The sequence below is a fragment of the Aulostomus chinensis genome, chromosome 11, assembly GCF_037954235.1.
Source record: "Aulostomus chinensis isolate RoL2024-O1b breed Wild chromosome 11, RoL_Achi_v1.0, whole genome shotgun sequence".
In the NCBI taxonomy this organism is placed as follows: domain Eukaryota; kingdom Metazoa; phylum Chordata; class Actinopteri; order Syngnathiformes; family Aulostomidae; genus Aulostomus; species Aulostomus chinensis.
In genome coordinates this window covers 111,932-138,819 of record NC_141330.1, presented here as the reverse complement: position 1 = coordinate 138,819, position 26,888 = coordinate 111,932, and the positions used below count along the sequence as shown (strand labels likewise).

Below are 26,888 nucleotides of genomic sequence, written 5' to 3'. Positions count from 1 at the left end.
GAGCAGTGACACCATTGCACTAGCAACCTGAGAATCATCATGGTATGAGCTGAATCTCCTCCTCCTCACCATCTTCATCCTTTAATCTCCACAGAGAGCAGCTGTTTGCATCGGAGGCTGTTGCCATGGAGACCAGCTGACCTCAACTGAAAACAGAGCACTTGGTGTCCCCGTTTTAGCAGCCACCACCATCTAACCAACCAGACAAGTCCTAGTTCTCTCTCTGACCCAGAGTTTATCTGACCAATCTCTCACCAAAGTTGGTTAAACAAACTTGCTGGAACTGTTTGATTCTCACATGGAGCGTCATGTTTAAACATGACTCCCTTCTTTGGCTTGTGAAGACATATGCATGTCTCCCTGAAGGCGGGGTGATGACTAAATGAATCTCAACACCACGTACCAGGCATCAAGGCATCACAAACCTCAGGTCATGGTGGTGTTTTCTGATAACCTGTGACACAAACTCGCATGTTTGGATCTTAAATGTATGGCAGCCAGCGGAGGCGGCATCCCAGGATCATTCTTGACCTGCTGGTGGAGAAACACGTGCCACACCCTCAGCATTCCTGGTCTCATTTGGTGAGTGTTGAAAATACTCCATTAATTCAGCTGGATACACTAGTATTCTGCTCTGTGTGTATGTGCATGTGTGCATGCCTGTGTGTGCGTGTGTGTGTGTGTGTGTGTGTGTGTGTTAACTCTCTAATGAGAGGGTGCTGCTCAGTCTGGGAGGATCATATTATGATAATTTGAGCATAAACACATTCAGACTACAATCAAAGCTCCTCAACCTCCGTGCTGCACATGCTAATCCATGCTGATGCTAATCCACTAATTACAGCACTAAACTTCATATGTGGCCTCGCCAACCCTGATAATGAAGCTAAATATAGATGCTCACATCTGCCTTGAGCCAATTTTATTGATTTTAAAATAAGAGAAAAAGACACAGAGACAGAGACAGCCACCAGCTACTGAAGCCTAAACTTCAACTGGATATCAGCAATAACGTACTAGTGCTGACACTAGTACTATCAGCATGCTGATGTTACTGCAAGTACCAGTAATACTAGTGGTAGTACGACAAGTACCAGTACTACTAGTGGTAGGAGGTGTCTAGTAGCAGCACTACTCTCTCCCCTCGTTAGCCCCTCCCTCTTAGATATGATCAATGTGGCGCTGGTATCTGGTTCCGTCCCTCAGTCCTTTAAAGTAGCAGGAATTAAACCCTCCTCAAAAACAAGCCTGGATCCAGAAGTTCTACCAACTACAGACCAACTTCACATCTTCCTTTTCTCTCCAAGGTTCTGGAGAAAGCAGCTGCTAAACAGCTCTGTGACTTCTCCACAGCAACAGCTGATTGGAGGATTCAGTCAGGTTCCAGGTTCATCCTAGCACAGAAACAGAACTAGTCAAAGGTACCAGTGACCTCCTACTGTTACCAGATGAGGGACTGGTCTCTGTGCTGGTCTGATTAGATCTCAGTGCAGCTTTGGTACCATTGACCACCATATCCTTCTACAGAGACTGGAACCTGTCACTGGTATTAAAGGAACCACACTAAGCTGGTTCAGGTCATATTTACTAGGTCATCTCAGTTGGTACCAGTTAATGATGGTTCCTCTGAGACCACTACAGTCAGTTCTGGTGTTCCACAAGGGTCTGTGCTTGGACCAGTCCTCTTCACCGTGTACCTGCTTCCTCTAGGTCACATGATCAGGAAACACTCCATTAATGTTCACTGCTATGCAGACGACACTCTGAACTCATCAATGATCCACATGGAACAAACCAGCTGACTGAACTGGAGGCCTGTCTGAAGGACAGGAAACATGGAGGACCATCATTTCCTTTATTAAACTCTGATAAACTGAAGTTCTTGTGCTGGGCCCAAACACCTGAGGACCACCTGATCTGATGAGACAGGTACCCTGGATGGCACCACCCTGGCCCCCAGCACCACCGTAGGAACCTAGCAGTTCTCTTTGACCAGGACCCTTTAACTCCCACATTCAACAAACCTCCAGGACGCCTTCTTCCATCTACGTAACATCGCTAAGATCAGACACATCCTGGCTCAAGAAGATGCAGAAAAACTAGTCCCTGCTTTTGTCACTTCCAGGCTGGATAACTGCACCTCCCTCCTACCAGGCTGGACTAACAGGTCCCTAAAGACTCTCCAGCTGGTCCAGAACGCTGCTGCTGCGTGTTGACTAGAACTGGTAGCAGAGACCAGGTCTCTCCTGGACTGCTTCTCTGCATGGCTCCCTGTCAGATTCAGAACAGAATTTAAAATTCTCCTTCTACCATCAAAGTCCTCAACAGTCAGGCTCCTTCATCCCTGACAGAGCTCCTAGTCCCCTATGATCCAGCTAGAACCCTTCACTCCCAGGATGCAGGGTTCCTGCTGGTTCCTAGAGTTCTAACAGTAGAATGGAGCCAGAGCCTTCAGCTATCAGGCTCCCCTCCTGTGGAACCGTCTCTCAGTTTCAGTCCAGGACCCAGACCCCCTCTCTAGGTTTAAGAGCAGACTTAAGACCTCCTTGTTGATCAGGCTTATAGTCAGGACTGCTTAGGCTGGCCCTTAGATCTGCTGCTATAGGCTCAGACTGCTGGGATCTCCCATGATGCACTGGGCTTCTCGCTCCTCCTCCTGTCCTCAGACGTGTTACTAACTCCTCTTCTTCTCCCCTCATCCCAGATCCTGGTGCTGCTGGAGGAGGCTCCAGACCTGAAGAGGCTCCAGCTGCCACCCGTAGCTCCACCTGCTCACGTCCTCGTCTGTCCATCAGTCTCTCCTCCTGTCTCTCCCTCTTTATCTCTGTCCCTCTCTTTCCTTCTGTCTCTCTGTCTTCCTCCATTCTCTGTCTTTGTCTCTGTCCATCAGTCTCTCCTCCTTTCTCTCTCTCTTTATCTCTGTCCCTCTCTTTCCTTCTGTCTCTCTGTCTTCCTCCATTCTCTGTCTTTGTCTCTGTCCATCAGTCTCTCCTTCTTTCTCCCTCTTTATCTCTGTCCCTCTCTCTCCTTCTGTCTCTCTGTCTTCCTCCATTCTCTCTCTCTTTATCTCTGTCCCTCTCTTTCCTTCTGTCTCTCTGTCTTCCTCCATTCTCTGTCTTTGTCTCTGTCCATCAGTCTCTCCTCCTTTCTCTCTCTCTTTATCTCTGTCCCTCTCTCTCCTTCTGTCTCTCTGTCTTCCTCCATTCTCTGTCTTTGTCTCTGTCCCTCTCTTTCCTTCTGTCTCTCTGTCTTCCTCCATTCTCTGTCTTTGTCTCTGTCCATCAGTCTCCCCTCCTTTCTCTCTCTCTTTCTCTCTGTCCCTCTCTTTCCTTCTGTCTCTCTGTCCTCCTCTATTCTTTGTCTTTGTCTCTGTCCTGCTCTCCTGCTCTCTCTCCGTCCCCACTGATCCTGGATCTGCTCCACCTTCCTGCTGGTAAAGGAAGGTTCTGGTGGCTGCTGTTGCAGGATGTGCTGCTGATGGAGAATTGTTGGGTGGAGGTTCATTGAAGGAGGGAGGTGCTGGACCTGCTCTACTTGGACAGAGTCAGGACAGAACTTTGGTTGGGGCTTGGTGCCACACAAATAAACCTGACTTGGTAGCGCAGATAAGAACACAGTTTAAAAACAGCATTCTAACAATTATTGGAAGTTATTTTGTCCTTCAGTGGAAATTGAAAGACAGGAAGGAGCAGCTGAAAGAGAGGGTAGGTCGTCTTATCCATTTTAATCATGAAGCATCTTTTAGAGAACATGTGAACTTTAGCTGGCTAGCTGACCTTATGTAGCATGCTAGCAGGTGACCCCAGTGTGTCATGATCCTTGTCTCGTGTTCCTGTTTTATTTTGTAGTTGGTGTCCTGTCTTCCTGTGTTCCATTCCATGAGTCCCTCATGTGTCTCACCTATGTTCTTTGTACCACCTGTTCTCATTCCCCCTGTGTATTTAACCTCTGTATTTCCTTTGTCCGATTATTGTCAGTGTCTGTGCATGTGTCCTGCTTCATGTTTTGCCGTGTTCTCAGCTCCTCCATGTTCCATGTGAGTTCTTCTGTTTAGTTTGGTTTTATCTTGTTTTTTTTGTACTTTTCATCTGTCCAGGACGTAAACCTTTTGACCACTTTATTTGATACCTTGTTTTTTCCTTCCTTTTGTACTTTGAGTTACTTGTGTTGCGACTTTGCCTTTTGTATATCAAACATCTTTGTTTGAAAGCCATCTATGCTTGGGTCCTGTTTTCCCCGCTAAAAGACTGTAACACTGTCCTGTAAATGTAAGATTCCTGGCAGCACCTCTTGAGCAGTAGAGCTGGAACATCAGCATCTGCAGTTTTTCTCTAGTGGCTGGAGAAAAAGTGTAACTGATCTTTGAAACGATCCAGCTGCCTGAAAGGTAACATTCCAGGTGTGTCAGGTGGTTAATTAACCTGTCAACAGGATCAATTAAAGGGTCCCTCTGTGGACCGAATCCAATATGGCAGTATTTCGTAACACTGTATCCAGCCAGGCTGACTTTCAGAATGGGTTTCCTCATTTTTCTCTTCAGCCAGTTTCCTGTAGCAGAGACCAGAGACAGAGACACCCAGGTGAACCTTTGGCTGTAAGGAGGGTTATGAAAGACACCAAGAGGCCACTTGGCACTGAGTCTGGTGGGAGGGCCCAGGCTGATGTGATTATCTTTTTGAGCTTTCCATTCAACTGCTCTTTCCATTTCAGACGGACTCTTTAATCCTTCATTCATGAACACAAACACCTGAACAGAACGTAGATCAGCTTGCTGCCTGATAGCAACAATTTGGCCTCATCTCGAACACCTCAGGCTCAGACACGGCTCAGCTGCCGTGCTGCAAGTGTGTGGGCTACGCATTCAAGCAGGCCCCAGCAGATCAGCTGTGGATCATGCGAGGTGGACCTGTGGCTGGGTTTACTCAGCTGTTGTCCCTCAAGGCCTCACAACAAGCAGCAGCAGCACTCGGGCGAAGCAACAGAACAACCACTGACACACTGCAAATCCATAAAAGCCACACACAGCAGGACACAAACATGAAAACTCAGTTAAGCTCCTGGTTTATCCCTCAAGGCCACCTTATATTTCTGATGGACCCTCCTGCCATCTGCAGATGGGATAACAGGATGTCTCATCACATGCTGTCTGCTGGCTGCTGCCAGACATCCATGAGGATAAATGATTAGCTGTTACTTGAACACGGTAACTTGACAGTCCAGGCAGAAGAGCTGTCTGTGTCCTCTGTAGTCACGTCAGACCATCAACCGGACGGCACATCCAACGCCTTCATCTGTAGAAGACAGGACAGCAACGCTGGACTGGACAGCTCTACAGATGAGCCCATTCTGGGGCTAAGAACCACCAGGTGGGTACCACAACTTATGACTGACTACACACACCCACAGGAAGTGATGAAACAGGTCAGACCAGCTGAAGTGTCCTACGCTCATGTGGAGGCTCTACCACACCCACTGGTCCCCACAAGGACAGGCATACATGTTTGTGTGCGTGTGCGGCCTGCCATCTGTGCCGCCCTTTCCCTCTCAGGCTTTGTCTTCTTGACCTTCTTGACATTAACAATCTCATTTTTCGTTAAGTTTTGTCATCTGTTCATGTCTTAATATGTAACTGATATCATACTGGACTCCAACTGGGCTCAAAGATCTCACTGTCCTTGTACTGGTTTGCTTCTTCTCTGGTGGGTCAAAGGTGGGATTTTTCAGGGCTTTTCAGCAGGAATGTTTGATTCTATTTTGTCTGTGAAAATCTTCTGAAAACATGAAAAATAAGTTGAAATAACGATTCAAAGACATAAAAGAACGGAGGATCAACTTGGGAACATGAATGTTGCAAAGTGAACTTCACCTGCAATGATTAATGAGTTTGGCTCACATGACATGTTCTTATGTAAATGATGTGGGCCCTCCAGCTCTTCCCACTGAACTGAAGACCCCTAGTGAACCTGCAGTAATCTCACCTGGAGCCGTGGTGCTGAAGGAACCAATCAGCAGGATGATAGTTCAATGGAAACCATGGCAAACACATCCATAGGAATTCTATCGTGGGATCTCTTCAGTTTCCACACACACTCACACACCGTATCCATTCAGGATGATCATCTGCATGCAGCCATGATTTATGACCCTCCAACACACACACACACACACATACACACACACACACACACACACACACACACACACACCCGGAAGGAATCTGATTGGGAGGTTACTGGTATGGAGTGTGTCGGCGTGTAAGTGGGTCAGCCTCCATCCTCTGCCTGAACAGTCCCAGGACTTCAAACACTCGAGTACAAAAATCAGGCTGGTCAGCACCAGCACACGTTTGCACTGGTATAAGCAGGTGCGACAAACCTGTTGTTGTGATGACAGGTTTTATTTCGGGATGTTGGATTTTTCCAGGTGTGTCCAGCTGGGAGGAGGTGCGAGACAGACTCAGGAACAGGTGGAGGGACCACATCGCCAAGATGGCCGAGGGACACTGGGGATCCCCCAGTCAGAGCTGGTTCATGTGGCATGGGAAGTTTAAGGTTCCTGCTGGAGCTGCTGGATCAACGGATGTTCAAAATGATCAATTGATTGAATGAATGTATTGCTCTTTGTTGCAGAGTTTTTATGATGAGTATCAGGTCACATGGGAGGCCCGGTGGAGCAGTGGTCCTTCTTGTGGCCCCCATCAAGAAGGTTGTGGGTGGAGCCCCGGCTGCAGCACGGGGTCTTTCTGGGTGAGTCTCCATGTTCTCCCTGTTCCTGCTGGGTTCTCTCTGGTACTCCAGCTTCCTCCACAGTCCAAAGACATCAAGAGGGACCAGGTTAATCCAGACTCTAAATTGACCGTAGGCGTGGCTGGGAGAGCCAATGGTTGTCTGTCTCTATGTGTTGGCCCTGCCATGGACTGGTGACCTGTCCAGGGGGAAGGCTGCTGGGATAGGCTCCACCCCCACCACCCTCAACAGGAGAAGAGGGGGAACATGGAGGGATGGATGGATGGATGATGGGTGGATGGGTGGATGAGGTCACATGATCAGAGGTCAGTTACGAATGCAGCTGTTGCATGATGGGGAAGAAGTAATATCAGACTATGTATAACTGCAGACAAATTGAAATGAGGATTCAAGGTCCAAGAGAATTCCGGTCTCTGGATTGTGGGTAACAGGGCCTAACTGGGACAGTGTGAGGCTCAGGTCTTGTCTGTGGACTGGCTTCCTGGGGATTTCATACCTTTTCTGACACGCAATTTTCAGCAATAGTTTTCATGGTTTCTGCTGCCCTGAAGCGGCAAACTTTCCAGTCATTTGTTTGAAGGGTGACCGTTATTTCATTGGGCTGAGTTCACTTTTAGCCTGCAGGACTGCAGGATGGAAATAATAATATTCAATACCATTTCATCAGTTTCTACTTGTTTTTTGTGTGATTAAAACTTAAATAAAAACTGCTGTACGTACGTATGAGTATTTCTGTTTCCACAGGGTAAAGGTACATGTATTACCACAGTTGCAATGGTGAATTGTAGTACTGGCTTTTCATAGTGGTGCCGAACACCCATCAGTCAAACTTGATTGACATCGATCAAATCGGCTGTTGTGGAACCAGAAACTCAAGAGTTCAAGCTTTACTGTCCAAGTATGTTGATCCTCCCACCTGAGCAGCAGGTGTGTTGTATCCAGGGGGCGTGTCGCTAACGAATGCTTCACCTGCAGGAGGCGGAGCAATTCACTTATTCCAATCATGCAAGTTTAGGCTCAACGATGGATTCAAATGTATTTGGTGAAGAAATAACTGATGTTCAGAGATGTCTTGATGTCAGACAGTGACACACCCAGGACTCTTTCAGAGGGCTCCTGTCCTGAGGGTCCAACCAGGGGGCGTGGCCCCAACTGGAGGAGCTTCCTTCGTCTGTGCTGTGGGGACTCCAACAAACTGTTTAGTGACTGTTCACTCATGCTTCAAGCGGGAGGGCAATTTGCTGTTGCTATGCAACCACAGCGAAGACATTTTTGAAGTGTGGCAGTTGGGTTAAGGAGGGAAGCTGGAAGAGGGAGGCTTCAGCCACAGGAAATGGGGGGGGGGGGACTACTGACACTAAAACCCCCACACAAAAGAATCAGGGAACAAAAAATCAGGATTTGTCCTTCAGTTCCGACATCAATGGAATTTCTAGCACCGCCTTTTTCCATCGACACAGTTTCTCTCAGATCCGAAACATTCTGTCTCCAGGTGAAAACGAGTCCATGCACCTGTGACTTCTAGGCTGGACGATCGTAACTCTTTATTATCAGGCTGCACCAACAAGTGGTTAAAGGCTCTCCAGCTGGTCCAGAACGCAGCTGCAGGCGTCCTGACAGGAACCAGGAGCAGAGACCACATCACCCCGTCTTAGCGTGGCTGCACCGGCTTCCAGTAAAATCCAGAACAGAGTTTAAAATAAATATAAATAATAGATTGATTGATTGACTCTCAAACAAACACACACGTACACACTCACACACACATCCACACAAAACACACACAAACACATACTCCCACACACATAGGAACACTCACGCACACACACGTCCACACACACTCACACACAATACACTCACACATACAAATACACACTTACATACAAACAAAAATACACACAAACACTCTCTCTCACTCTCTCACACACACACACACACACACACACACACACACACACACACACACACACACACACACAGCAGTGCAACTGAAGAACACCAGACATCACATCCCTGCGCAGGATGCAGATAAACATCTACAAGACCAACGTTAGCATCGTAGTCGCTCAGCGTGTTTAGTCGCCACAGTTTTTACCTGGCCAGGCAGCAACCACAGCCTGCAGGGAGGAAACCCCTTTATTTGTTGCTGTGTAGATCGACTCATCCCCTCAGTCTGTCGCTGATATTTTTAGTCCTGAAGGAATTACACTCTTGTTTTGGATGATGTCAGGTGGTGAGCTGGGAGAGAGAGAGATCAGCTGATGGTCGAGAGACATCAGACTTGATAAGAGAGCGCAGCAGCAGCCGGCGTTACTTGTCTCACGTTTATCAGAGATTAAAGCAGGAGAGAGTCGACTCAAGATGCTTGTCCCTGACCAACCGAACCACCAGAGATGTTTGATGCAGCGGCAGTAGTTTCCCTCCATGAGCTGTTCACACCATCACACGCTGTCATACGAGCTGCCGTCCCCATTTTGGTCCATAATTAACGAGACATATTTCATGGACACAAGCAGAGCCGCAGTCTACCATGTCAGTGAATTCTGGACAGTTGAACACTACAGGTAAATGTTTGCCTCATACTGGGAGTTTAATCCGGGTCACCCGGGTGAAACCAGGAATCCCAGCTCATGGGTTTGGTCTTGTATCCTGAGAGGAGTTTTGTTTTGTTGCTAGGAAACAAAGTCAATTTGCTGACAAGTAAACCTCTTAAACTGCTTGTTTTTAGATTCTGACTTCATTGGACACTAGAACAGAGATAATTCCTTTTTGCACTGCTCTACACTACACGACACTATAGCATATGACCTAGGTAGCAGTCATTAGCTTTATTAAAACTTTGTGTCTGTAGGAACCTGCTAAATGTCAGCTGGTCACTCTGGTTCAAAAGATGTTACAACTCTGTAAATCAGTGTGAGATGAACGTTGTGATCCAGATGAACGAGAAGTGACATCTCATGCAAGCTGGATAAGACGAGCGTGTCCAGCAGCTGCGCCATGTCCTTGTGCAGCCTGTTCATCTCCGGACCGTCCCAAGACTCTATATAGAAGGAACACCAGAGCACTCTCTCGTGGACTCTGTCATGATGAAACTGTTGATGCAGCTCAGCTGCCTCTGGAGTCTCACTGATAACAAAATGATAGAAAAAGGGTTTTCTTTTAACAGTCATGATTCAAATACTGATCCACATTCAAGTTAGCAGAGGGCTAACAGGAAGTAGCCAGATTCAGAGCATACTCAGTGTGCCTCCTCTGGGCAGCGAGACACAACCTCCTTCCGTTGTGTTGGTGACCATGAGGTGACAACTTGACCACCGCCGGCTTTAAAGGTGTATAGATGGACACCCTGCTCTTTCTGCTGAGTGTGTGACTGAAGGGAGATGTCACTGGACCAGTTGAACCAGTCATGTGAAACCAACAGAACTGGGCCATGAGGAGCGTCTCCTGGGAGGTTAGAAGGTTCAGGAGGTTTGTGACCTCCACCCCGGACCCTCAGGTGATCACACCTGAGGTCAAACAACACCTTTGCTTTCATTCCATTTTTGTGTGTTTCAAAAAAGAGAAAATCCAACAGAAACAGCTCATGGAAGCGAGATGACAAACGAAGAGTTAGTTGCTAAGCAACAGACATTAAAGTTGAATACATCAATATCATGACATAAGAAAGAAAGAAGGACTCCGGAGGGTAGCTGTGGAGTACTTCCTGTCTTATGGAGGTGGTAGGACCTGAGAGCCTGGATGGGTTCTGGTCAGAACACCACCAGTGGAACAAACATTTGACTAGCATCACGTTGGTTCACTTGCTGATCCGTTTATCACAATCAAAGTTAGCTGGACCCTGACACTCAGAACCAGGTCTGGACCCTCTTCACTCACAGCCGCCCCCTTCCTGTCTGTCTCGCTCCAACTCTCTCCCACTCTCCTTCTCAACCCCCCCCCCCCCCCCCCCCACCACCACCACCAACACAACTACACAGAAAGGAAGAAGTGAGTGTGTGGAGCGCTGAGATGATGATAGTGTTGTGAGTACACTCTTGTCTCATCGATGTCTATGCACGAAGTCAGGCCCTGACAGAGTCCGGTTTCTAGACAGTCTGGTTCTGATTTGGTGTGGGCCAGAGGAGCTCTTATTTTCAGGAGGAGGTTTGATCTGGCTGATGATCAAAGGAACCCACAATAGCCTTGCAGCTGGTAGAATGTCACAGACTCACTGACATTTGGAGGGAAATGGGTCACAAACATAAACCTGGGCTTAAACCTGACAGGTTTATGTTATATCTGTTGTTTAGGGTGGCATGGTGTGGGAGTCTGCATGTTCTCCCTGTTCCTGCTGGGTTCTCTCTGGTACTCCAGCTTCCTCCGCAGTCCAAAGACATCAAGAGGGACCAGGTTAATCCAGACTCTAAATTGACCGTAGGCGTGGCTGGGAGAGCCAATGGTTGTCTGTCTCTATGTGTTGGCCCTGCCATGGACTGGTGACCTGTCCAGGGGGAAGGCTGCTGGGATAGGCTCCACCCCCACCACCCTCAACAGGAGAAGAGGGAGAACATGGAGGGATGGATGGAGGGATGATGGATGGATGGATGGATGGAGGGATGGATGGAGGGATGGATGGATGGATGGATGGAGGGATGGCTATTTATTGTTTTAAGCATCATTTTGGTGTTGTTGCAGGGTGCAACCTGCTGGTTTCTCAGATCCTTCCACAGTTTTGTTGCTCTGCTTGTACTGAAAATGTCAAGCACAGATCTGCATATTGGCATTTTAACAACTGTGTTGTTGTTGGATGAACATTTTAGAGAGAGTTTTATTTATTCATTGAAGGTTTTTAAAACTCATGATCGAGACAGAAGTGGGATTGTGAAAAATAGAGATCTGGCAGATTTGTCAACTGTATACTCTCAATGTGTCTCATGACATCACCAAATCTATGAGACACCTAGAGACTGAAGTAGTGCACAACTGTAGGCCTATAGAGCTGCTGTTAACCTGCAAATGATGCTGGAAAGACTACCTATAAATACTGGGTCCAGGCCATGAATAGGAAGAAACTGAGGGGTAGAAAAGACTGCAGACATCCGCCAGCCAAGAGGAGGACAGGTGGCCTTGAGTGGAGAGTCCTGCAGGGGGTGCTAGCTGTCAAATGCCTGGTGTCAAACATCAAACCTACTGTGTCCATAAGCTGTCACCTCGGTCAGGAGCCAGAAACCTTTTTTTCACTTTGTTTTTGGACTGCAGAAGATTGGCCTTCTGTTCAAAGGGTTAAAAACTGTCCTCTGTCACAGTGGGGCAGTCGGAACAAAACTGGCTCCATCTTGGGTTCTGGATACACAAGGATGGATCCATCGACATGGCAGCCTTAAAACTTCACAGTGGTGCGAGCAAAGCTTTCCATCTGCGACACGAAAGGTTGTGAAGTGTAGATGCTTCAGGTGGAAAGGTTTTGGTGGAGTTTCAGCGCTCGGTGAGAACCAGGGTGAGGCAGGAATTCCCATTTCATCTGTTAGTGAACAACATGGATGAGTTCATATCAAAATGGTGCTTCACTGAGTAAGTGTGTCCACTTCGTAAAAAGCAGCTGGTTTTAACTCTGTATTTGTTTTGAAAATGAACATGGTACATTTGATGCTAAATGTGACAGTCATGTTGATGAGGTTACTGTTTAATAAGGACACTGGAATAAAAAAAAAGAAATAATTGTGAAGACAACCTGAATTGTTTGTTGGCTATTTAGCTCGTGCTAGACATTTGACTGTGTAAATGCTAACAACCAAGCTGATTGTGAATTTTCTCAGTGGTGTGATGCTGCCATCTAGTGGTCGTGACCAGAACAGCTCCATTTTAATCACACGTGCGCACACACGTCAGTAACCAGTATGTATCAAATTACTGGGGCCAGTTCTAGCCCCCCTGTCCACTCTTTTGTTCCTCAATCATTTCGTCAAAGTTGGCCAAAAGCTCAATAACCCCGAACGTTCCTCCGTGAGTCAGGATCATGTTCAGGTTACTTAAAGACAGATCTTCTTGTATTCTTCTGCCACCAAAGACAAAAGACAGCCTGACATAAAGTTATAAAGTGTCAAATGCATGCAGGGCGGTCCGGTGGAGCAGTGGTCCTCACCGTGGCCCCCCAGCAAGAAGGTTGTGGGTGGAGCCCCGGCTGCAGCACGCGATCTTTCTGGATGAGTCTCCATGTTCTCCCTGTTCCTGCTGGGTTCTCTCTGGTACTCCAGCTTCCTCCACAGTCCAAAGACATCAAGAGGGGACCAGATTAATCCAGACTCTGGATGGATGATTGGATGGATGGATGGATGGTTAGGGTTAACCCTTTTGCTGGGTTGGAATGAAAACCTGCAGCCACACGGCGCTGTGCTGGACCAGTTTAAGACCCCTGATTTAGATGCAGCACTAGGCTGGCTAAATGCCAGCCAGGCCTGGTACATGCCTCACTGGACTAGTTATTTGCCACGCTGGGTTAGTTAGATACCATGCCAGGTTAGTTGAACACCAGCTATGCTAGTCAGATGTCACGTCAACCATTTGATGGAAGTTCTTGTGACTGAAACTTGTATGTAAAAGGTGATTTTATAAATTTGGCTTTTTAATGTAACAGCCAAAGAAACTCAGTAAACGTATGAAATTTATGGGATTCATTTTGTACCTAATGGAACTACATCACCTCAGTTGTCAATTCTCAGATAGGTCAGTGGTCACATGAATAAATCCCCTTGGTCATCAGCTGAAGAAATGGTTGAAGTGATGAAAATGGCTTAATGGCGACGGCTCAACCTGCAGTGGAGCCCGTGTCTTATGGTGTTTCAGTGCATTATTCTGCAGATGCAAACGTCATGTCAACGTGAAAAGTTTTCCTCAGAAAGCTGATTAAGCAAATAAATCAGCCGTTGTTGATGCTCAAGTGTGACATCATCACTGATTTCATCACTTTATATTGAGAACCATTTGATCATAATTTTTTGGAACCAAAATTTCAGAGGCATCGCATTGGGTCAGAGCTTCAGATCAAGATGTCAGGACAAGTGTCACCTGTGGAGTCACGCTGCCACGAGGCGTCACATCAAGTAGAGGTGCCATGCCTGGTCGATGTCAGGTAAAGACGTGTGGGTTAATGTCCAAGAGCCAGCTGCTCTCCAGCACCTGAACAGTCAGTGATGCTTCCATCCCAAACACCCAAACAAACAGAGGCGTGTAAGCATTTGTTGGTGCAATGATCCTTTAATTAACAACATGCAACACACACACACTTAAAAAATGTAGAAAAACACGTAATGTGATATCTCAGTCATGTGACATAGAATTATTTTCCTTCTCAGTATAATAAAATCACTTCATCTCAAACACACCTTCAGTTATGACCACCCTTTAGCTGGTAACAGCTGACAGGCTAATAAGGCTAGCAGGCTAATATAGTTAGCAGGCTAACAGGCCTGAACACCAGCAGCACAGGAAGGCACTTTAGAAGAGAAAAGCTGAAATAATAGAAACTACTGGAATCCACTGCAACATCAATATTCACACTTCATCATCATCAGAAGACATCTGATGATTTAGTGACATCAAATCTGTATCACTGTGTGGTCAAAGGTTCCTCAACTGGTCAGGTTCGACATGTTCTAAATCAATTTAATTAATGAGCTAATCAATTATTAATTTTAATTTCACCTATTGTGTCTGACAAGCAATGTCCCTCAGCAGAGTGGTCCCTTGTATAAGGGTCCTGAACATTAAAATTGAGATCTTCATCATCTTCATCACTTTGAGAATCGTCATTAGCATCAGAAAAATACATTTGTGCTCAAATAAAGAAATTAACAGTCTGGTTTACTTTTGTTCAGGAGCAAGAACAAAGGAGTCTGGATGCTTCAAAGTCATGTTCAGCAACCACAACCCTTCTGATGTACAGTTACTGAGTTACTATGTATTAAGTTTTGTCACGTAAACCAACAACAGGATGTTGTGCTTGAGAACTGGCGATGAGGTCAGAGGACACGTCAACATCTATCCAAGTGCACTGACATCATTTTTTACATTTCAGTCTCACTCACTGATGCTAGCGTGTCTTTGAACCAACGCAGCTGTTAGTCTGCGTGAAGACGCAAATGTGACACTGCGTCCAACTTCCTGTAGCTGTCATAGTGACACCTGACAAATTGAGGTCTCATATTTTGTCCAAATCACTTCAATGATGGCATTATTCCAGCATAATTGTGATCCATTTATTACAATAAAATCACAGTCATATCTATGCAATGATGTCATAATCCCGACCCCAGGACTGTGATGATGTCACGACCCAGACATTGCACATGGACGTGAAAATGCCACTCGTCCCCTCTTTACTGGTCAAGAGGGTCGTTACATGTTTATGTGCTTGATGCTGTGCTGATCTTGATCACTCGCTGGCTCTCACTGTACGACACTACACAACCCATCCAGACAGCAAGACCAATGTGGTGCAGGCTCAAGAATAAAGACCACTGTTGTCAGAATAATTCAGAACACAACAACCTCTCCTAAGTCATGTGACAGCTTTGGAGACGTATCAGCTTCGGTCCTGGTCAAGACCTATTGGCAAATAATGGAAGTGGTGAACCCACAGCATGCAGAAGTGGATTTGACCGCATGGACAACGTGAACGCATGGACAACGTGAACGTCCTGAACAACGTGAACGTCCTGGACAACGTGAACATCCTGGACAACTTGACCGCATGGACAACGTGAACGCATGGACAACGTGAACATCCTGGACAACTTGACCGTCCTGGACAACTTGACCGCATGGACAACGTGAACGCATGGACAACGTGAACGTCCTGGACAACTTGACTGCATGGACAACGTGAACGCATGGACAACGTGAACATCCTGGACAACGTGAACGTCCTGGACAACTTGACTGCATGGACAACGTGAACGCATGGACAACGTGAACATCCTGGACAACTTGAACGCATGGACGACGTGAACGTCCTGGACGACGTGAACGTCCTGGACAACTCAACTTGACTGTCTCAGACCTCAGCAACATTAAACTAAACATTCTTGTGGCTCTGACATGCTGTGATTTTCTGTTGGAAAACAGTTCCCTGACATTTGAACAGCGATCCAACCTGCCAATCCCCCATGTCAGGACCCCCCATGTGATGAACCCCCATGTCAGGACCCCCCAAGTCAGGACCCCCCATGTGATGAACCCCCATGTCAGGACCCCCCAAGTCAGGACCCCCCATGTCAGGACCCCCCATGTGATGAACCCCCATGTCAGGACCCCCCAAGTCAGGACCCCCCATGTCAGGACCCCCCAAGTCAGGACCCCCCATGTCAGGACCCCCCATGTGATGAACCCCCCATGTCAGGACCCCCACGTCAGGACCCCCCATGTGATGAACCCCCATGTCAGGACCCCCACGTCAGGACCCCCCATGTGATGAACCCCCATGTCAGGACCCCCCATGTGATGAATCCCCATGTCAGGTCCCCCATGTCAGGACCCCCCATGTGATGAACCCCCATGTCAGGACCCCCCATGTGATGAACCCCCATGTCAGGACCCCCCATGTGATGAACCCCCATGTCAGGACCCCCCATGTCCAGCAGTGTGCATTAACACAAGTGCCCCGTAGGAACCCGTAGAGACACGCCTGAATATGATTTTCACCCGTCTCATTTCTGGTAAAATGACTTTGCTAGACTCTCTATATTTGGAGAAATTCTGAATCCATCAATCAAAGTGAAACATTTGTGCTTCAGAGGAAACGTCAGGAGGCCAGTGTGACATCATAGCGCCACATAGAGGTTTTTGGCATGTGATCATCAGTAATCAAGAGTAGGCAGTGATCTGGAGACAGAAACGGTTCCCTCCAATCCACAGAGTTTCCTCGTAAAAATGAAGCAGCACAAGTTTTAGTTCTACAGTCATTTCCTGCCTAAACAATATAACGTCATTCGAATCATGTTAGCATTAGCTAATAAGATACAATAATCATTAAAACCATGTTAGCATTAGCTAATAAGATACAATAATCATTAAAACCATGTTAGCATTAGCTAATAAGATGTGCCATTTAATAATTATATAGAACGAATCCTCTTTTAGATGACAACTCATTGAACTGTAGCAGAATTCCACTCAGTTACACTTGTTTGGATGATCAAAATGTTTGTAGAACTAAAAGAAGAAACATTCAACAGCACAGACACTGAGGTCACCAGAGGTCACACAGCAGAAAATACACTGATGTGGATATCTGCACCAGGATCAGTCAACAATAATGAAATACAATCAGACAGCATGTTTGAAACATCATGAAGGAGGCGCCCAGCGAGGTTCCAGATCTAACCCTTCATCAATGAGTCACCTCAGCCTGGTAACACCAGGACGTTCATGACGGTGCAGCAGTTCTTCTGACGCCATCTTTACTACCCAATTATTTTTTCTTCTTGCTTCTGTCTGTTAGGGACATGGGTTTTAGAATTTACAATCCGTGTTGCTAAATCATAACTTCAAATCACAATGTGTTTATTGAAGTCGTTTTCATTTGAGCGGATGACAATAAATCAGTCTCCATTTTTACTTCCTGTATTGATTCAGAATCTCTATCAGGGTTCATCAATGTATTTAATCAGTAGACTTCCATGATTTCAACATGCATCTGAGGAGTTTGAATTTAATCGATGCTCTTAATGAACAGTTTGCTCACATTCATGTGGGCGGTGTGGCTCAGAGGTAGAGTGGCCGGTGACCGTGTCCTTGAGCAAGATACTGAACCCCTGACTGCTCCTGAGAGCAGGGTAGCTTCCTGTGTGGCAGCTCCCCCATCAGTGTGTGTGTGTGAATGGGTGAAAGGGTGAATGAGACGACACTGTAAAGCGCTTTGAGTGCCACTAAGGTAGAAAGGCGCTGTGTAAAAATGGGTCCATTTGAGTCCATCCATGTACAGCAGAATCGTGTTTTCAAGCAATGTACATGCGTAGGAAAGTCAATCAATAATCAGAGATTCTGAACCTCAATAACCCTGACATCAAAGTATTTGTGATGACATGTCTATAACTTTCTGCTTGTTCCAACTGGATTTTTCAGAGATTCCTTCACTGTGTGAACCCTTCTGTATGCACTTTTATGAACTCTCTGAACCTCAAACCCTGTTGGCAGGGTTGAAAGTTACGTTTTTCATTTACCCGCAAATGTCCCCGTCTGGGTTAATATGGAGGGCAGCGCCTGTTTTAGCCACCTGTACGTGCTGATTTGCACACCAGCTCATTATGTCCTTTTTTTACTTTTACAAAGACCATCTGTTTCTGCAGAATGTTTTCTGGTTTTGGCAACTTTGAAAGCTGATGTACCCTCCTGATGCATCATGGGATGGAAACTCATTCGAAGATGAAACGTTAAGTTTGTTATTTTGAAGCACAAAGGCCATTCATACCAGTCCCATCCGATAAAAACCCGTTGTTGTGAAAGTCTAAGTAAACTCTAAACCCAGCAGACAGAGGTGCATTATGGGAGTTGCAACCATGCCAACAGCGAGGAAGAGGACGACAAGCTCACCTTACATTTACATGGGTCGTTACACTTCAAGGATCGGTCTGGTGTTGGTGGTTCAAATCCCACATGCAGAAAACAACAAGATAATGTCCCTCAAAACAGACATAGACTTAAAAAAAACTGGTTCCTGTTTGTTTTGTTTTGAAAAACAAGAGGGAATCATAATAATATCACTGCTTTTAGCAGTGGATGAATGCATTTTGATTTAAAATTGGAGTCCAAAATTTTCTGGATTTTCAGGGACCATATAGATATTTGATATCAGTTTATGAATATTCTTTCCATGATAAGTTAACAAGTGATTCAGACAATGCTTGTTGGTATCTGCAAACAGGATGTATAAGGACAACATTTGGAAAATAACCAAATATTGTTAGACAGCATGCTAATATCTCTTTCTGCTATATTAATTCACTTCTGCATGTTTTCTTTACTTTTTTGCACAGGGTAGTTTTAGCTTCTGAGTATTTTTAGCATGCTAACACAGCCATTAGCATGCATTTTCTGCAAAACATTAGCTTGTTAATGTTTGTTAGCATACTAGAATACACAGAGTTCTATTTCAGCATGCTAAGAATAGTTAGCCTGGCTGGCTAACAGGGCTACATTGTTTCCTAAGTGGATGTCTAAGAAAAATTATTTAAAGAGTTCAGAGGTCCCAGTGCTTTTCCTGATTTATTCCTGCAGGAATATTTCAACAGAGCTAAACTGAACATCTGAGCGCAAATGAAGAAAACTGAGCTCGACACTGTAAACACACATCCTGTTGGCTGGCACTTTCACTTTATGGCACTGAACAGGATGAGGCCACTGTCCTTTTTCCAACGTCAACTGAGTGAAAACTAACACAAAAATTTAAAAAATGTAAACATTTGTGTTGGGGCTGAAGAGGGGATCATGGGAAATGTAGTCTTGACAACAAAACCAGGAAAATGAGTGCTTGCTCCGCATGTCATTGTAATATAAAAAATGATTCAAATACTGATGTGTTGATGTGACACTGAGCACCTTTCACGTGGTCATGTGACTAAAAGAGTCATTAAAACTGAATCGGGAATCTGAATGATGCTGCAACGGCTCCTCCCACATGTTTACACTGATGATCATAAAATTAGTGTTTCAGATTGTTACAAATGACAGCTGGTCCTGGATCAGCTGGTCCTGGATCAGCTGGTCCTGGATCAGCTGGTCCTGGATCAGCTGGTCCATCATTCATGCAGTAAGAATTATCATCCAATGAAATTCAAGATCCAGGTGGTTGCTAACCAGAACACTGACCGCATCACATCATGTTACAGAGGCTGCCACCTTGTTCCCTCATGACCAGTCGGTCATTAAACAGCTGCACCTGCGGGGAGGGAAGGAGGGAGAGCAGGGGAGGAAGGAAAGACAGAGAGAAGAGAGAATGGGAAGGGAGGAAGGACAGAGGGAAGAGAGGAGGGGAGGAAGGAGAGGAGGGGTGGAAAAGTGTCACTGCAGTAAATAATGGTCTTCCTCTCATGTCAAACACGCCTGTCAATCACACAAAGACCTTCAATGTTAAAGACATAGTCCCCATTAGTCGTTGCAGTTAGCATCGTTAATAAAGTTATCATCGATATCATTATTATAGCAGCGTAGGGTTGTTAGCACAGCTAGCATTGTTGTCAAAGCTCGATTTAACACAACCACAGTGATAGAATCAGAGATAAAACTTAGATTTAATCCTGCTAATGGTCATGTATGATGTGTAATGGGGCGGAGTCAGGGTGCGCCGAGACGTACCAGTTGGATGCGAGCCACAGGAAACACTATAAGAAGTCCACAAACTGACTGCCATCAGAAACGTTGCTATGAAACCAAACACCTAAGAAAAGCAGCATTAAGTCAGAATGAATACACAAATAAAATATATCAATCAATCTTATTAAATGACTTATCTAACAATGTACTAATGACTTAATTTAACAGCGTCTATGTCTTTATTCAGCAGCACTTCCTGTTCATTTCCCTCCACGCTCAAACAGTCCCTGCAAATTAAAACCTTTCCTGTATTTAGGACCCTCCCAGGGATAGATGGATGGATGATGGATGGATGGATGGATGGATGGATGGATGATGGATGGATGGATGGATGGATGGATGATGGATGGATGGATGGATGGATGGGTGGATGGATGGATGGATGGATGGATGATGGATGGATGGATGGATGGATGGATGGATGATGGATGGATGGATGGATGGATGGATGATGGATGGATGGATGGATGGATGGGTGGATGGATGGATGGATGGATGGATGATGGAGGGATGGATGGGTGGGTGGATGGATGGATGGGTGGATGATGGATGGATGGATGGATGGGTGGGTGGATGGATGGATAGATGGGTGGATGATGGATGGATGGATGGATGGATGGATGGATAGATGGATGGATGATGGATGGATGGATGGATGGATGGATGGATGGATGATGGATGGATGGATGATGGATGGATGGATGGATGGATGGGTGGATGGATGGATGGATGGATGGATGATGGAGGGATGGATGGGTGGGTGGATGGATGGATGGGTGGATGATGGATGGATGGATGGATGGGTGGATGGATGGATGGATAGATGGGTGGATGATGGATGGATGGATGGATGGATGGATAGATGGGTGGATGGATGGATGGATGGATGGGTGGGTGGATAGATGGACGGACAGATGGATGACGGATGGATGGATGCACGGATGGATGGACAGATGGAGGGATGGGTGGATGGATGACGGATGGATGGACAGGTGGGTTTTGTAGTCTGCTAACATTTTGTATTGTAATTCAGTATCATTGTTAAATGTGACCAGCATTCTTAGGCCTGTTTTAAGATTCAGGAACCACCAGGATTTAATTTTAGGTTTTCAGTCTAAAATATTGACTGTAATTTTATTTATTTTGTGATTCCAAAACTTCCACAATTGGCCCTTTGCTCAGCCACACCCGAAAACGCAGACATGCCAATAACAACACAGCAGATGTCCATCATCCTTTCACAGCGGCGCTCCGTTGAATCAGATACAAAAGTTTCAGGTCGTCTTCATTGTCAAGATGATTTTGTGGACTTGTAGCTAGTTAGGGCTACTAGTTGAGCCTGGCTGGGGCTCATGGGATGCTCATTACCTGGAGAGATTGGTAGGAGACACGTAGTTTCCCTTAAAACCCAAATCAAACCCTGAAGCGTTGTCGGTGAACCTCTCAAAGACCAGCAGGCTCAGCTTGGTCTGCTCCAACGTATGTAACGACTGCCATGGAGGGCCGATGCACTGAGCTCTACAGGCGACTAACGTTAGGCTGGTTCGCTAACGCTATCTCACAGGACTGCTAAGGACAGGGAACAGAGAGCTTCCAGCGCTAAAGGAGCACTGCTGCTCCTCCGTCATCAGCTGACGCTTCACCTCAACTCTGCTCTGTAGCTTCAGCTTCTGTCTTTATTGCGTGAATGTGATTTTGTTTCTGAAGCAGTCAGAAAAACTGAATAAATCCTACACACGCATGTCGGAGTCTCTTCTGTCAGAAATCACAGTCTTGTTTTCTAAAACAAAGACAATATTTCTCCAGGGAGAGAAGTCAGTGACAGTGGGAAAGCTACACTTATTCTGACAACTGGACGGACTTAGCAACAGTAACTAAGGATGGTGGGTCTTGGCAAAGGGTCACTTCAGTTCATTAATTTTGAGGGGGTGGGGCAAATAGCAAAGCTTGTGTCTAAAGTAAGAACCATCATAAAGGTCAGGCTACCTTAAGTGAGCCTTGGTCATTGCAAGCTTCCATGATAAAAGTTTGCCACTTTCACTGAAAGCAGTTGGTGAGCAGGAACTTTTAAAGTCTAGGAGGCAATGTGTTGATCCGCGGTAGATTCATTCAGAATGCATCTGAAATGCTCACCGTCGCAGGTGCCTTGCTGCAGAATTTTAGCACCAACTTAGTAGTGAAGTCCTCGTCCTCAACTTTACTCTTTCAATTGAACCGCACAGCTCTCATCGACTGTTTTTTTGGCCGTTGTAGCCATAGCGACCAAATCAGAGTGGAAATTACAAAGCTCAAATAAGTGTTTACATACTGATCCAGCCACCAGTGCCGAAACTCCTATGCCTTTCCCCACTGCTATGATGGAAGCAATGAAGATGAGGACGGTCCCGACAGAGTAGTGGAAGAACTCCTGAAACAGAACAAAGACTGATGAAGCAGCAGCGGGGGTTCAGCCATTATCACACCATTATCATGACATCAGCTCAGGTGGGTGTGGCCTGTACCAATACAAGATAGGAACACGACAAAGGTAAACGAATGAAGAATGAGAAGCTCACCGTCAGTGGCCAGTTGATGCAGGGCATCTTTCCCTGGAGCCGAAACAGGTGCATGAGGAAGAAGACGAGGAGGACGAGGAAGAACCACAGTGTCACCACCTCAAAGAACTGGAACGCTGCCCAACTGGTCCAACCCATTGCACAAAGGACACACAGGAAGGCCACGAGCAGGGCGAGCTGGAACGTCAACAGCATATTAGTTTTGTCTGAAACTGGACCTGCAGGTCCAACCCACACCATCCGATGCCAAGGACCAACTCAGTGGCAAACCCAGATCACACACTGAAGCAATCCCCTTCACTAAGTTACAACCCCACTGAGAATTTCACCTTGGTACAGCCCACTAACACTCACTGTGTTAAGCTAACTATGGGTATCAGCTCCCTCGAAGGACGTCTCAGTGGATCAGTACTTGACCGCCTACATTTACTCCACATCAGAGTCTGATTGCCCTTTTTGCTCTCCAGGCTTTTGCACTCTTTCATCCATTTGCGGCGGCCACCACAATATGACATGCTGGCTACCGTGCGGTGTGTTTCAGCCCAGAGTTGATCAGGGTGATCAGAGACATTTGCATCTACAGTTTGGTTGCAGCAGATCAGCTCACTCCCTCCTCAAAGTATCTCAGGTGCATTTCCACCTGTACCATCATATGATCAAGTAGCATTGCCAAATTAATCAAAATCAATTACAAATCAAAATATGACCTGCTGCAATTTTCAAACGACCGGACCGTGCAGTGTTTGTTGAAAGGTTGAAGGTCTCAACAGCAGATTCAAACTCCCTGTTTGATACAAACCCACACCAAAATCACCACCATCATTCATGAGGTTTTTCATTTAACATGTTACTTATTACATAAAAATGGATCTCCCCTCTGACATCACAAATTGAATCATAACTGTAAAATCAGTCAGAATCATTGCATTGATATATTTTTCCAACTCACGCAGCCAAATCAAGTAGCGCCAACAGAAACCACTGAACGGCAAAGTCCGAGAGACTTCCTAAAAGAGGGCGTGTTCCTCTCGAGACCTCCACTCCGACTGTTCCACTGCAGACGTGTGATGGTCATGAAGATGATGATGACGCAGAAGTTGATGAAGAAGACTGCTCCAGGGCCCTGATCATGACGAGTCAGGCTGAGGTTAATCAAGCATCATTCAAAATCCGTATAGCAGAGGGAGGCGAAAGTAACCCCCAGGTCTACAGGGCAACACACATGCTAGCTGACGCCACGCCAACGGGTCTGGCTCTTTTGGTCACATGGACCGTCACGCTCATCTGATATTGATGTGAGTTGCTGTGACGCCCTATTAGTGGGGCTGACACCGGTGTGATCATCTCTGCATGTGACTTACCTGCAGCAGGTGACTCACCCAAAGCACCTGGACCAAATGTACCAGCGATACTTGCTGTGGCATCCTAATGGCACCTGATAACTTTGTGTCAATGGCAATTGACTGTGTTTAGACCGGTGTTTCCTTTGGACAGCTTTGCCATTGGCTACTGTAGATGCCAATCAAAGTCCAGTACAAGGCCCTCCCTCTCCTCAGGTGCCTGACCCATGCTGACTTCCATTTCTCTAGGCTCTGCCTAGAAAAGAATCTAAAGCTCAGTTTTAAAGTGGCGTCCTGTTGGCCTGAGTCCAGACTTCCTCCAAGTTCAGTCCAGAACTTCTCGTGCAGGCGTGTGAGGAGTGACCCAAAAACTCTTTGATTTGAGATAAAAACTTCTGGCTCTGAGCTACAGTGAACAAGTGTGAGCTTGCTCGTGCACACTCGTTCATGGTGACAACGACTCACACATGGCGGCGCTGCCATGAGCTCTTGCAACATTATGAAGTGGGGTGATCAGACATCCCTGATTTCAAGGGACAGACCCCATTTTTGGTGACCCGTCCCATGCAAAAGTTGTCCTCAGACATGTGGATGATTTTAAAAAGAGAGTTAAAAACAAAAAAAGCTCGAAATCAAATTGCGCCCGGCGGCGTCTGTCAACATCTGCACTACAGGGACCACCTGAGACGGCGGCGCTGTGACGCTGCTGCACACAGACGAGAACACCAACATGTCTGGACCGGGAAACGTGATTCTTTACTGTGAATACGACAATAAACACTTGGATTTGAAACGAGACAAAATGTTTGATGGAGTAAAGCAAAAATCATGGAGTCAAAATACATGAAACTAAAACCGAACAATATTTCATGATGTTTCAGCCCCAAAAGTGGAAAGGTTCCCAATTTCCCTTCCAAACATCTGTTCAAAAGTGAAATACACTTTCAGGGCGAAGAATTTCTTTGCAAATGGTTCAGAACGTTTTAAGATGCTCTTCAAAGACCACAGCTGCACTTCTCTGTGAGTATTTTAAACCCAGTAATTCAGTAGTTGAGTAAAAAGTACTTCTGCCCAGTCTTAGTGGATTCTTTGACATGAAGCTATAATGGAGTGCGCATGTGTGACCTTTCACCTGCTCACGTGTGCACAGGCACTCATTTGTACTCAAAGAAATTTCCCTCAACTTCCTCCTTAACTGTCGCATTTATCTGTCGATCAGTCTATCATCCACCCACGGATTGATCGATCGATCCACCCATCAACTGATCGATTGATGGGTGGATCAGAGCCACACCCTCTCCTGCTGTTAACGGTCACGTGAACAGTAACCAAATATATTCCGGTATGGAGTATGAACCCATCCCTCTCACCATCTGTCCCATCTTCAGCAGTCCCGGGATGGTCCGGGTGTAGCCCAGGTTCAGACCCCCGTCCGAACCGGACGTCTTGGTGATGACGGTGTGCGACATGTTGTCGGTAAATTGATCCGCTAGTAAACGTTGGGACAAGTTGAAGCCGCAACGGAGAGTCGATCGCCGTCGACAGGGAACGTTTAAGTCCGCACCTGTCAAGAAACACTGGATCAACGTGATGACTTCCGCTGAGGCATTTCACAATAAAAGCTTGGACTGGAAAGGGCAGCGAAATATTTGAGGTGAAGATCCGTCCATCCATCCATTCATCCATCCATCCCTCCATCCATCCCTCCACCTTCCCCCTCTCGTCCCGTTCAGGGTGGTGGTGGGGGGGGGGGGGGAGCCTATCCCAGCAGCCTTCCCCCTGGACAGGTCACCAGTCCATGGCAGGGCCAACACATAGAGACAGACAACCATTGGCTCTCCCAGCCACGCCTACGGTCAATTTAGAGTCTGGATTAACCTGGTCCCTCTTGATGTCTTTGGACTGTGGAGGAAGCTGGAGTACCAGAGAGAACCCAGCAGGAACAGGGAGAACATGGAGACTCACACAGAAAGACCCCGTGCTGCAGCCGGGGCTCCACCCACAACCTTCTTGCTGGGGGCCACAGGGAGGACCACTGCTCCACCCACAACCTTCTTGCTGGGGGCCACCATGAGGACCACTGCCCCACCCACAACCTTCTTGCTGGGGGGCCACAGGGAGGACCACTGCTCCACCCACAACCTTCTTGCTGGGGGCCACAGGGAGGACCACTGCTCCACCCACAACCTTCTTGCTGGGGGCCACAGGGAGGACCACTGCTCCACCGGACTGCCTTGAGGTGAAGATGTGTCATTAAAATATATTTACATGAAAAGTCACATGTGACATGTTTGATTTAATTTGAACTGTTTGCCACAATTTTGACCAAATTATTTCAACTAAGCAGAATTTTGTGGTGTTCATGGAGCCGTAGCCACATTTATTACAAAAACATCATTGTATTGTGACTGTGACTGCTGCCTCCACACAGGAACTTATCATATTTCATTCATATTTTAGGATACACAAGTGTACAGGTGTGTGTGTGTGTCAGATACACCACGCAGTCAAAGCCATAAGAGTTCAGCAGGCAATCTTTTAGAGGTGTTCATGTTCAATGTAGTTATGGCGTGTCAGACACGCCTCTTTCAGGGCAGGAACACGTAAATGTGTTTTCACAAATGAGAACCCTGATGAGTGGCTGCTTGTGTTCCATAAAAACATACAGAATACGGATGTTGATGACAGCATATGAAAACTAAAGAGTTACTTCATGATCACAAGTACAACTGAGAACATCGAATTACTGACTTGACAAGTCCAAATTGGACATGAGTCACATCTCATCTCATGACTCATGACATTCATGTACCTGTCGCATTCGGGCTTCTCGTCTGATATTCTTGGTTATGTTGCCTCACGTTTCTCACACATTTGTTCAGAGGAATTCTGTGTTAACG

The 26,888-nt window shown here is 46.3% G+C and overlaps 1 protein-coding gene across 3 annotated transcripts; it reads right to left on the bottom strand.

Annotated features, from left to right (window-relative positions):
• Positions 1-9,840: 9,840 nt before the first annotated feature.
• On the bottom strand, positions 9,841-25,563 carry cmtm7 (CKLF-like MARVEL transmembrane domain containing 7). 3 transcript variants are annotated; one of them, XR_015118462.1, is made up of 6 exons: positions 25,359-25,563; positions 22,649-22,825; positions 22,402-22,500; positions 20,076-20,157; positions 19,590-19,659; positions 9,841-9,872 (listed from the first exon to the last, which is right to left on the bottom strand). XR_015118462.1 is itself a non-coding variant. In XM_086217438.1 (5 exons), the coding sequence occupies exons 1-5, from the start codon at positions 25,455-25,457 to the stop codon at positions 19,646-19,648; spliced, it is 471 nt and encodes a 156-aa protein (XP_086073564.1). In that variant the 5' UTR covers positions 25,458-25,563; the 3' UTR covers positions 16,338-19,645. The 3 variants fall into 3 exon arrangements, 1 of the variants encoding a protein (XP_086073564.1); XR_015118461.1 differs by lacking the exon at positions 9,841-9,872 and adding an exon at positions 16,338-17,216; XM_086217438.1 differs by lacking the exon at positions 9,841-9,872 and having other exon boundaries at positions 16,338-19,659.
• Between the last annotated feature and the right edge of the window lie 1,325 nt (positions 25,564-26,888).

Bases quoted from the DNA above. Each gene is read 5' to 3' on its own strand.
- cmtm7 (XM_086217438.1), bottom strand. From the start codon at position 25,457: ATGTCGCACACCGTCATCACCAAGACGTCCGGTTCGGACGGGGGTCTG. The intron at 22,826-25,358 runs GTGAGAGGGATG...TTGACGTTCCAG, and splicing joins TGCTGAAGATGGGACAGATG to CTCGCCCTGCTCGTGGCCTT. The intron at 22,501-22,648 runs GTGAGCTTCTCA...GTTCTGTTTCAG, and splicing joins GCATCAACTGGCCACTGACG to GAGTTCTTCCACTACTCTGT.